Source organism: Malaya genurostris, chromosome 1 (genome assembly GCF_030247185.1).
Source record: "Malaya genurostris strain Urasoe2022 chromosome 1, Malgen_1.1, whole genome shotgun sequence".
NCBI classification, from domain to species: Eukaryota; Metazoa; Arthropoda; class Insecta; order Diptera; family Culicidae; genus Malaya; species Malaya genurostris.
The window spans coordinates 88,907,423-88,920,652 of NC_080570.1; the positions used below are offsets into that span (position 1 = coordinate 88,907,423).

General features: G+C 37.7%; 1 protein-coding gene across 11 annotated transcripts in view; it reads left to right on the plus strand.

Moving 5' to 3' along the window:
• Positions 1-1,317: 1,317 nt before the first annotated feature.
• Positions 1,318-13,230, plus strand: part of LOC131440674 (CD81 antigen-like) — a 42,480-nt gene continuing 30,567 nt past the window's right edge. Inside the window, exons 1-2 of one of the 11 annotated variants that reach the window (XM_058612163.1) lie at positions 1,323-1,591; positions 2,897-3,038. In XM_058612163.1, the coding sequence (XP_058468146.1) occupies positions 2,973-3,038 (66 nt within the window). In that variant the 5' untranslated portion in view covers positions 1,323-1,591; positions 2,897-2,972. Of the gene's footprint in view, positions 1,592-1,631; positions 1,895-1,975; positions 2,172-2,280; positions 2,303-2,421; positions 2,651-2,896; positions 3,039-13,230 lie in introns of those variants that run through there. The other 10 variants (XM_058612170.1, XM_058612159.1, XM_058612164.1 and 7 more) reach the window with 10 other exon arrangements.

Genomic DNA, 13,230 nt, shown 5'->3' on the forward strand with positions numbered 1-13,230 from the left:
ACCTTTCAACTACTGAGAATAGCCACACCAACACATTCGCACGTGGATTGGACTATTAATTTCATATGAATGTCACATTGTTTTCCACATAGATTTCAATTGAAACACAGTAGTTCGAATTAAGTGTTTTGCAGATACATTTGTGCTGTACTCATTTCCACTAGAAAATTACTTAACATATATAGTTCGATTTAATAGCAAAACACATCACATCCGAAGGAAAAACACATCAAAGCTAAGTGAACAAAAATCTGATCTTGCATCTTAGTGAATTTACACATAAAATCTTAAACCTAATCGCGTTGGTTATGTATTGATATGAAGAAGCATATTAAATTGAAGTGTAATTTACATATGAGTCGATCGTACACATTTTTATCAGTGTGTAAAAGTCGGTAAAAATATTGCTGAGTACTTTAAAGAAAATTAAGTGTGTATATAGATAAAAGAGAAGAGCTTTCTTTGTAGTTGTCAGCAGTGTTGCCAGGTCATTTTTCCAAATATTTGTTTTCGGCGCAAAAATCTATTTGTACCATATCGGCACAGACTAACAGCAGACCTTGTCAGCTTGGAGCGAAGTCAATCTTCAGTTCAGCAACGCCATCGCACGGCATCACATTCAACATATCATGTCAATTGTATGGGTGCGCAGCCTTGCTATTTTGGCGCACACGAATTTGACATTTCTCTCCCCTACTTCTATGTATGAGATTCAATGCGGACTCGCCTGAGGGCGACATGCTCGCAAAAAAGAATGTTGCCAATGATTTGTTCGGGAAATGGGGGAGCTGGATATCTTGTTAATACGATGTCTTTGCTAACAGACAGGACACTCAAATTAGATTCTTCAATTATTTTAACGATCATTTCGAATATTCCTTTTTTCGGGACAGTACTCACATGTGTCATGATGGCGCCACGTTACCCTATCAAAAACATCCTGTCTGTCATCTAGACTGTGTTTATTTTTTTTTCATTTACCAACAAAGTTGCCATTCATACAGAATTACCTGTAGTGTATTGATTTCTATACCTCCATGCTAATTTCATGCAGAATACAGGTTTAATACATATTGTCAAAACTATATACATAATTGTGCCTACTTCTCATCCTCCAACACAATTCAAAATCGAACCCGTTTTGTTACAATATTTACTTGCTTCTGGTCTGCCGCCTCTTAATTTCGGGTGAAAACTACCAACACAATAAAAAATAGTCTAGATGAACAACGTTGAGTCAAATAAATGGTTACCTTCCAACATCGCGAAAATGTTAAATATATTATCAACGTAATCCAATAATTTATTCATTTCGATTCATTTTCGAATATTTTGATGAAATCAGGCATCCCTGCAAGCAGCTGATCGGTGTTGACAAACAAGGAGAAACCAACTAGTAAAAAAACTTTACATAACACAAGGGATGTACAGATAGTAAATATTTCGCGCAGTACAATACAGGTGGAACTAGTGCATCACGAAAAATTAGTTTTAGAATAATTTACTCATACTATCATGTCTGTTAGTCTGTGATATCGGTATCAGAATCTCTTCTCATAAGTACAGGAAAATGTCAATAAAGCTTATTTTGGTGAGCAAAAAAAAGGTCCCACAACAACTTTCCCCATGTCTATCCTAGCTAAAAACCAAAATCTGTATTTATCTCTATGATCCGTAAATTATCGGTATTTTGGGAGTGCGTATCTGTATTGCGGTATAGAGGTCAAAAATTTGTATAAATACCGAGAAATCGGTATACCTGGCAACGTTGGTGTTAGTACGAGGGAGAAGTTTCGCTTGCTTTTTTTCTCAGAGGAGATGGACACAAGTCCCTGCTGGGCCGCCATGTTTTTGTGACCATCATCTTTTCCGCAAAGACGAAAACAACGAAGAAGTATGTAAACATAAATAAAAAATTGTTGATGCTAAATATCTGTGATTTATTGAAACAAAGTGGATTTTTATATGTTTGATTATGAATGTGTTATCGTTATAAAACGTGCGGTGCCAAATTGCAATACTGACTTTCACAATCGATGAAGTGTTGTATTTGTTTACTTTGCTCTCACTGGCTTGCTAGCTTTGAAGGCCCCGAAACCGAGATGTTGGTTACGATGGCACTGGCTAGAGCGCCTTATTGTTGCTACCGAGCTGGATGGACATCTCTGAACGTCAGTGCTACCAAACAGAGTTCAAACGAAAAAAAAACAATTTATTTTTCAATATTTTTGTGAAATCTATAAATCTGTATTGAGTTTAGGAAATCTGTGCAAAGTCTGAATAATGTAAAAAATCTGTATGCGTATGTAAAAATCTGTATAATACAGATAAATCTGAGTGACAGATAACGAAAAGTGATGAAGGACAAAATTTAATAAGAAGCCTTTTGTCTGGTCTTGTCCAAGGACATTTCCACAGCTCATCTGTAATTACCAGAGGGTAGCCAACGGCGGACAGGAGGCTCCGTTCCTCATGCAGAGCTGCCATTTTAAAATTTCAACTTGAATAATCTATTTATCATCTGTGATCCATATTTTCGATTTAAATCTGTGAGAAACGTTTTAAAAAATCTAAGTTTTGTGAAATAATGATAAAAACCTGTAGTTATTTGTGAATTTTGAAAAAATCTGACGCAGAATTTGTCCAGCATGTGTGAATGAATTTATTAAATATATATATATATATATATATATATATATATATATATATATATATATATATATATATATATATATATATATATATATATATATATATATATATATATATATATATATATATATATATATATATATATATATATATATATATATATATATATATATATATATATATATATATATATATATATATATATATATAAATAAGATGTGGTTTATGCGGTATTATCTCCTAGGGCCAAACGAAAAACTAATACAGCAATATTTTAGTATAAACAAGAATCGTTTCCAAGTAAAATAATAGGACTAAAAATGAGTGTGGAAGGATGCTGTGGGGCAATAAAGTACATCATTATCTTGGCTAATATTGCAGTTTGGGTAAGTTAATTCTATTTATTTTGTTGTAGGAGCTCAGTTAATGTAAAATCGTATAAGCGCAAACGCCATTTTAATAAATTTAATGCTAAAAAATAGTTTAAATGAAATTGGTTATCTCTATTCGATGCACTGATCAAATGAGTAAGATGAAAATTAGTGCATTCGCTTCGAATTCTTGCGCTGTTTCGCTTCTTTAGACTATACTTCAGTTTTTCAGCAATCTGTGTTGAATCAAAATTGAAACCATCTGTTTTTTTTTTGTATTTGTTTAAGGACCTTTTAAACTTTGTCATTCAGGTCCGTGAAACCATCTTAATCGTTTGAAATATGAGACAAAGTTCATAGCGATTCCTAAATATATTCCGATTCAAATGCAATAATCGATTAAAACAAGAAATCGTTTGTTGCACCTGAAGCAGAATCTATTCGACTTCCGGTGAAACTCTCAACGGGTGAGCACGTTGCATCGGGTTAGTCCGGAGAGAACTCGAGTATTTCGCAAGAAAGGATTTTCATCCGTACTTTGACGACTCGACGCAGTCACACAATTTCGCTTGTAGTCTATTGAAAAAAGTCCATTGGACTATAAACGAAAATTAACTGGCAATGTAGCCTTAGTTGCTGTTCCATCAAATCGGTGTGCTAGCAAGAAAAGAGAGCCGTATCGATAGAGCTCGTGGCTCGCTGATATACGAAACACGCGAACTAGCAGAAAACACGGACACGAAGTCTAAAACTCACGCTCGTGTGCCGTGTTGCTACTAGATCGAGAGTCGTGTGTTTCGTCAGGTACAGTAACTTTACGCCTGGGTTTCGAAACGACTAGGGGACCTTTAGCCATAATATGGTTTTACTTCGCTTTCCTGTACTGCTAGTCGCATCGTTGATAGAAGAGTTATTTGTCGATACTCGAGCAGAAGGTCTCGAAAGGGATGATCAGAATGAACAGCTTTAACTCCAAAAATAGTCGCTGAAGCTAATCCGCCAGTTGTTTTTAATTTGGTTTTGTTATCAATTAGGCAGCGGTTTTTCCCTCCCGCAAATATCATCAGATACAATCAATTACAGTTAGAGTTTAATATAGATATATGTTATTGAATTTAATGAATGAAATACGGAACGAGTTGAATAAGATGTTGATTGCATTACACTCCAAACATCCGGGGTTTTGAGAGGCCGGTAGGGCTTAAATAAGCTCTGTTTTATGATTCATTTTTATACTACCGGCCCTTATTACCAGTGTGAAGTGGAAATTTAATGGAGTGATCGTATTCAATTGGGTTTCACGCGATGACATCAAACGAACGGTAAATGCAGTCCATCTTTGACGTTTATTGGTGGTTTGTGTACCATGGAATACTATGGAGTGAGATAGAATATTGTAGAATAGAATAAAATAATACAGACCGAACAAATGAGCAAACCACTGATAGCTATCAAACGATGTTCATCCAGTTCATTTTGTGAGGTTGTGTTGTTTTCATGTGAGACCTGATGGGTGAGATTATATGTGAGTGAAGTGTAAGAGAAAGTGTATGCAAGAACGGTAATAAAGGTCTCCGTTTCGGCTCAGAACTAACGATCGACCAATAGTAGAGGTAAAAGTAGGGTAACGGTACCCTCATTTATCTCAGCTCCATTAGTCATCTCATATACGAAAACCATTAGTTAGAGTGAGATCTGTTGTCTCTGTTCGATAGATTGACTTCAAAAGTAAGATGAAATTAGGAGCATTCGCTTCAAGTTTTCGCGTCGCTTTAACAACAGTATTGAACAATTTTCAAACTACTTTTTCTGCGATAGTGCTTCACAAATCCAAAGCAAAGATATTGTATTCGATTTTATCACAATGCATTAATTGAAAGTCGAATAATCGCTAAAATAACATGGTGACACTACTAATGAGATGATTATTGGTACATTAACCCTAGTCAGAATCTGTTAGAAGTAAAAACAGTAGCTCAATGTTACGATGTTTGCTTGTGGAGTACATGTATGTATGTATGTATGTGACAATTATTAAATTAATTCACACTGAGAAAACTGAAAAATCGAACTAAGAGAAGCACCTCAACTTGGAAAAGTAAGGAAGAAGAAGAAAAGAAAAAGAATGATGCAGAATACCAGAAATATAAAAAACGATAAAATAACGCAAAAATATAGATAAGTATGTAAAAAAAATACATCAAGTACCCAACAGGCAAACCCATTTAAAAGATTATTATTATTATTGTTATTACTATTACCATTATTACATTGCTATCACAGTTATTACCACTACAATCCATACAGACCATTACAAGAACCACATACCATAATTTACATTGTCACAAAACCAGATCTACGACCATTGTCATTACAAAAAAAACTAAACTATAAAACACAACCACACATTATAAAGACAATTTCATACAATCCTGTTAACCTGTCAATTCGATGAACCATATAATGTGGATTGTTTTTCAATTTGACCTTTAGTTTAAGAAATGTTTCTGTCACAATGGCAATATGAATTTTGTGAACTTTGAGAAAATTATAAAATTCATCTTCACTCGATTTTAAAGATCGAGCATTCCAATTTAAAATATTTAAATAATTATTTAACATCATTGTTAAATTTTAAATTCACTATAATATTATTTGCAAATTGCCATCCAACTTGAAATGCTTCAAAAAGTGAAGTCGAATTCATTCGGATGATAATTTGAAAAAGCTGATCTTGTAGGTAGATCATTTTATTTTCCGTTATATCGACTTCGTTTAACGAAGCGAATGGCATTGAAGGAATACTGGTACCTACCTGTTACGCTAGTGTAACTTTCATTAGAAGAAGATGACGTGGCTAATCTACCCATTAATCAATTGTTTTCGTTAGTAGAATAACTGGAAAGCGTTCCTGTTTTTTGTTTGTTCACATTAGAAGAATTAAATGGCAGTTATCTACCTGTTACGATAGAGTAACTGTCATTAGAAGAGAGATGATGACGTGGCCGATCTTCCTGTCAATAAATTGTTTTCGTTAGAAGACGAATTTCAAGGCATTACAACGAGGTACCTACATTTTTTTTCATTCAAAGAAATAAGTGCCTTAGAAGACTTAGGCGTAGCATTTGTATCTTTTTTTTATTTCCTGGTATGTTCTGTAAATTTAAGGTCGTTGATTTGACTTGTTGTTCAAGCGAACGAGTGTTTAAAATATTTTTCCCTGACCGGTCATTTCAAATAATTAGATTTATGATTTCCACCACAATTAGAACATGAAAATTTATCAGTGGTTTCATTCGTTGGGCAGACGTCTTTCGAATTCGATTTATCACAATTCAAACTCCGTATATCCATATGACAATTTTTGGTTCCATGGCCGAAGCCTTGGCAACGACGACATTGCGTTAAGTTTGGAATACCATTATGCCGTTTATAATATTCCCAATGAATTATAATGTGGAAAATGTAACGTACTTTTTCTAAAGTTTTCAAATTGTTTACATCACTTCGATTGAAGTGTATTAGGCAAAGTTCATGGGAAATTCCAGAGCGTGATTAGAAGCACCTTTTTTGTAAAAATACGGCTACATCTATTCTATTGTTATTTTCATTAACGAAGCATATGTACTTTATGAACATACTCAAAATTTCCACTCTTTTCTCTTTAAACCTCTGAGAGCAGGTCTCATAAGTTCTTCAAAAGATAGACGCCTTCAACCGTTTGTGATACCTGTTAGTTTCAGCTGTAGGGCCGTCCAATCCGGCGCGACACGAGCACAGGTACTGATTTTCTCGCTCACTAACAGGTACAGCTCCGATCGTTGCGACGATGAGAACAGCTTCAGAGCTATGTTAAGCCATGTGCATTGCCAGTCGATTGTCGGATTATTTCGTACCACCTTTGGCAGGTCGGTTTGTTGTGCAAAATAGCGTTGGATTTGATGGGCAGAGGGATTTTGTCGAAGTTGATGAGGAATTTGGGATAAATTTGAAAGGATTGGTTTGAGATCGGAAAGATCTGCTGGAATTAATGGTCGGGGATTTGCGTGGTGAATTAAGGATCTATAGTAGGGAAGGGAATCGATTTCACGGAGATGCCGATTGATTTCGAGCGATTTGAACTTCGGCGCTGGTTATTGCAGCTTTAGTCCATAGTCCTCTCTACAGCGGGTCAACTGCATTATTGAGACGCGGGCGATCATTCCTCTCCAAAGCAAAGTGCCATCGTTGACGTGATTTTAACCGTGTGCACTGCAAATGGTGGCAGAATTGATGACATAAACCATATCCTTGAAGTGCCATACGTATTCAGCAGAATATCCTTTTGGTGAAGTGTTAGCTGCCGTGGAGAGTGCAGCCACATTATTTGAGTGAATTTACTTGTAATCGCATCCCAATTCATTGTCATCAGCCGTATCGAGCTCGCGAATACAACACCCAGGATTTTCACCGCATCTGTTTTTTGTATCAACGAGGTACTGATTGCATGCCCCTCCCAGTCTCCAACGTTAACTGCAGTTGATTTTCGATGGTTGAGTTTGGCACCGACAACTATCTCGAAACGAGCGAACAATACTCTCATCGCTTCTATCTGCTCGTTGGATGTTACGATCACTGTGACATCATCTGCGTAAGCCACCAGCAAGTCATTGCCGCAGACTCGCTCAAGTTCCTTAATCGGATGTAACTGCAACACGAACAAATGCATTGCAATTGGATTGCGGGGCCTCTTCTCATGTGCTCAACAGTGCAGAAAACGACGAAACCCGGCAAGGAGAGTTGCTCGTTCTCTACTTCTTGCAAGCACACGATATCTAGCCAGTGGCTGCTGATGAAAGTACGAAGCGCATTTATTTTCGTGGGGTTCGTGATCGTAGCAAAGCCTTGGTATACATTCCTGTAGTGGAATTTGACCTTCTGTTACAACAGACTTCGCAGCCGATTCAGAGTGTACAGAACCATTGCATGGCTGGTGCTACGATTCTACTGACACTGCGAATCCTTCAAGGGGTTCGTGATCGTGCCGATATTAATTGAAGCGACGTTGTATGATGTGGCAGCCGTCCCTCCCCAACGAACGCTTGCTCTCAGTCGATCGTAAACCATGAATCAATGTTTCGTTTAAGGATCATCCGGGCAGACCAGACTCCGAGTGGAACTCCCCCGAAGTCGAAGCCTTCACCCAATGTCAGTTCACGAATATTTAGCACTTCACCGAACGCACTCAAAAGCTTCACGATTTTCGCTTCGCTCGCGTCTTCGGAAGGTGCACCTTCACTTCGACACTTCCATCCTCCAATGTTATACGGAGTCGCGAATACGACTTACTTTACTATGGGGCGCCTTTTCAAAATTAGCCATATGGAAGAATGGGCAGAACTTAATCGTGAATATCTCGACTTGTATTAACGACAGCAACATTACTCTTTCACTATTTCATCAAAAATCTAATTAGGAATTTTGAACAGTGTGAGTTAATCACAAACAACTCAAAAATTAAGTTTTCCCAACATTTGAAAACAACGCGAAGAACTCTTTACTTTCGCTTGGGTTTTTCGCGTAAGGACGATGATTTTGAGGTAGTCAGGTACATATCTTCAACTGAACATTATAAAAGGGGAACCGTGGTCGACAATTGATAATTTCTTCTTGTGCGTTGAGTGGAAGCAGACGTCAGGGCGAGAAGACGTGTTCAAGCAGCGGTATCGGATAGCGCACCTTTTGCGCGGTTGAAAAAAGAAACACACAGATCGTAGCTCTCATAATTTGATTTGCTTCGTGCACTTTTCGTTGTACAGCATCTTGATAGTTTCTTTCAATGAAATATTCAAATTCGAAATGAAATATAAGGGGACGGGTATAGCGTGATGGGTAAGTCGATGCCCTTTCACGCAGCCCACTTGGGTTCGATTCCCATCCCCGCACATAGGGTCAGAGTTAAAACCTCTATAATCGAAACAAAAAAAAATCCGAAAAAATACTACAAACGAAATGACGTAAAAAGAGGCCTTTTAAGAAAAATTGATTCAGTTTGACATCATTTGGCACTGCGAGCGGATGTGTTGCGGTTTGTTCGCAAAGCTAGTTCCAATTCAAGCAAGAGCGATTGCGTCAGACAACAGAGCTGCTGGTCGTTTGCATTGGAGAGAAAGAAAACGAAAAGTGGACACATTATGTAAAATCAGTCGTTCTAATGGCTCTAAATGTCATCTAGATAACTATTAAGATTACTTCTTCGCAAATCGAAGGTAAAAGTTTAGTGAAAATCCAAAATAATTTGATCTGCTTCGAGCACTTCTTGCTGTGCGAAAATTGTTCGAGAAAAATGTTCCGAACTGTGCGGTTATATATTTTTATCGTAGAGAATTCCACAATTTGGTCCTTCTAAAAGGTAGAAATGAATCCTATACAGCATCTTGATTGTTTCTTTCAATGAAATATGCAGATCCGAAATGAGATAATCGACGTCAAAATTCTATAAGTGCCTATATGTGTGGCTGTTGGAACCGCCCATTTGTGAAAAAGCTACAAACGAAATCACCTAAAAAAGATGAAAGTTTCACAATTCACACAATCGATCAACTATCAATTCGAATTCGAAAGTATAAAGAAGTTTTATTCGTATTCACGACATACAGTTATGTCTCTGACATTACACACCCGTAATTTTTCCCCTATGACTCCACTTCATGGTTTCCATTGTGATCGTCGACAACTCTTTGTGCTATCTCTAGGTCACTGACCTTCACGAAAGCACACGCTCCACCTCGGTGGCACTGCAGTCTCTTTACATCTTCTTTCGTCAAGACCAGCACTGTACGCAAAAAGCATGCACTTTTTCGAACGACGGCTTTACGGGAAAGGCCAAATAGTCGATCTTAAAAGTGTTTTCTCGCCTCATTTTGAAAATTTCACACGCGGCGTGGCACAATTAGAGTAGGGAGAAATAATCGAGAATAGCTTCAACGGTTTGACTCTCGAATAGCACAAATGGATAAGACGTCCGTTTGGTATCAAGAACAACCGATGTATACCATTCACTCTTTTCTTCATAAGTATTTCTTGGGAAGAGGCAAAACTATCGTAAATATTGTTAGACGGCATAGGTTCAACGGAAGAAAAGTCCGTCCGTTGTCTTTTATTTTTACATTCAGATTCTATAAGATCGTCAATATTTTTAGAAAAAAATGGAATAACGGACTGGGATTTCTGCCGGATTGTATTATTTTTAACAAATAGACTTGTTGTATAGCCTTAAAAAAGGCTGACTAATTGTTAATCTTCAAAAAGACTGTTAGTGATTCAGGTAGCCTTGAGAAAGACTGAAACCTTGAATCAATGAAACTCTAGGTAGCCAGAAAAAAATTCCAAGAGCTATTCACGTGTGGTGCGAACATCTTTTTGCACTAACTTTTCTCGGAGATGACCGAACCGATTTTCACAAACTTAGATTCAAATGAAAGGTCCTGTGGTCCCATACAAAATTCCTAAATATTATTTGAATCCGACTTCCGGTTCCGGAGTTATGAGGTAAAATGTGCAAAAAAATGAAAATATGTGTTCTAACTTTTCTCATAGATGCCGCGACCGATTTTCACAAACTTGAGTTCAAATGCAAGGTCCTGTGGTCCCATACGTAATTCCTGAATTTCATCCGGATCCGACTTCTGGATCTGAAAATATAGGGTAAAGTGTGTTAAAAATTTTATACCATCACTGAAAAGGGCGGAAAATCGTAAAAAGTTTTCTAAATCGACCTCAAATCTTTTCTAATTGATAGTTTTTATCAGTAGACGGTCAAACAAACTGATTTCGGTTATTCTTCTAAGAATGTAAGAAAATTATTTTGAAGAATACCTCAGTGTTATAGATGATAGTATGATTGATATGAGAAAAGCATCATTACACTACTAGGTGGATTAAAACAGGTTTTTCAGAGTAGCAAGCTTCCGTTTTTGGGATTGCTGTTCCTTATTTTTTATTTAAAAAGGCCTATTTGCGTACAAGCTTTACGTGGCCGATTTAGCTGAGTTTTTAGATATTTTTTTTTGTATTGGATCTCGTTGTCACCCTTTTTATAGGGGGAGAGGAGCTTCAATTTTCCTCCTGCGAGGATTGAGGGGCAGTTTGTTCGTGGTTCGTCTCGTCATCCATTGCCGTGGTATTGTTGTTAATTTCGTTGCTAGTTGCTGTAGATGCGCCTTGTTGTACATTGTTTGCAGTTGCTGGTTGGTTGGATGGTAAGCTGTTAACTGCAGCTGGTGTACTTTGTTCTATAGGGGTTACGTTGGATGGTTTCGTTGAAGGGGATACTTCCCTGTTGTTGGTGACGGTCACAGGTGTACTGAGGATGCTTGGGGTTGATGTGAAGGAAGCACCGTTGTCCTTTGGTATAGTTGTCTCCTTGTCCGGTTTATCACATGACTTACCGTAGTCAACAGCTTTTTGGCAATATTGACATGTGACCATCTGATTGTCATAGCTAACAAGTGATTTGCACGGTATTCTTGTATCCTGACCGAATGTCACATAAGAAGGCCTCCTCAAGCGCATGCGTAACAAACGTACGCCATTTAGAATACCGGGGAAAGAATTCTTCCACTTTTCTTCTTCGATAGAAAAAATTTCTCCTTATTGGGACATGGTATGGCGAATATAAGGATCGATGACGCTTGATGGAAGATCATGCACACGCACTTCTATAGCACTATCTTCCATATATACTGGAATGTTGTACTTGATATTTTCATGCTCCACATGGTGCACATTATTGTTGTCTTTAGCGAATTGAATTGCATCCAACTCTTTATAGAACTGGATATAAACAACATTATTGGTCTTATTGCATTGAAGTAAATGCACACGTTTAATGTCAAGATGCATTGCAAACCTTCAAGTTCTCGTATTGAAGGGCGAATTTTGCACTGTCTGAAGTCAACAATAATTGTATTCTTTCGTACCGGCGGTAGCTTTTGTTCGTTTGGTTCACTCATTTTCGAGGTCTATTGTTTCTCTACACAATACTGTACTTGATTTCTTCTGTCCCCAAGCGGTTTTGTTTTATTGACTGACTTGGATGAGATGTAAACCCGAACTGAGCTGTTTCTTATTGATTTACTTTCAATCATATGTATATCAAAAAATAATAAAACAGTCATGTGCACTCGGAAGAAATCGGTTACGTGTAACTAAAACCCCTCCATGGCTAGAAAAAGGCTTCACGCTTCATTTATAGATCGGTCTACGCAACCAGAGCTGACTGTAGAGCCAAATTTGATTATTAATAAAATCGTTTGGCGCCAAACGAGCTTACTTGTGCAAAAATTTCAATGAGCATACTTGATTCACGTGTTTCTTTATTTTAAATCACATGTTAAATTAAGCAAGGGCACCAAATGAACAGCATATTGGTTTCCATTTTCCGATATATAAATTTGGGTTCAATGCCGTCAAGTCAAATTATTTTTTTTTTTATTTAATAACATATTTTAAGGCACATTGCGTTAAGCTATAAGATGCCGAGGGCATATGTTTAAACTACTTAAACTAGATTTTTTTTTATTTTCACATCATATGAGCTTTGGGAGATCTAGTCTTCAACGGGTGGTCGGCAGTGGCTGGCTGGATCTTGTACGCTGGAGTAAACTGGCACGACGTTGGTACGCATCACTGTTGGTCGCATCTTTTCGTTCGTGTGGGTCCGCGGAAAACACCCCCGACTACGGGGAGCCGGCTGATGGCCCGCATAATCATCGACTTGAGCGGCTCTCCGTGGTGGTGAATTTTGTGGAAGAGAAGGAAAGAAACAGAGAGAAGTTTATGTTGTTGAAAAAGGTGGTAAGGGAGCGAATCTACTTAGGTCAGCGATAAGATCTAATTAGTTGACATCGAGATGGTGAAGAGGCGGGGACGGGGGAGCAAAAAATTAGTGACAGCAGAAAGATCTTGTTAGTTTTTCGATGAAGATGGTGGACAGACGACAGTTGGGGAGGTTCGAGCGGATGTTAGGTACGAGGTTGAAGGAGGATGTTGTGGAACCCTTCAGCAGATCAGACTTGTAAGTTAATGTTCTTTATGAACTGATATAATAGCAGCATATAGGGAAGGTCTCGATGGGCCAACACGTCTCGTACTGGGACCATGGGTGATATACCTCGGGCCCGAAGGGAGTCAATTAGCTGTGATCTGGCGCCACAATACTCGGTAC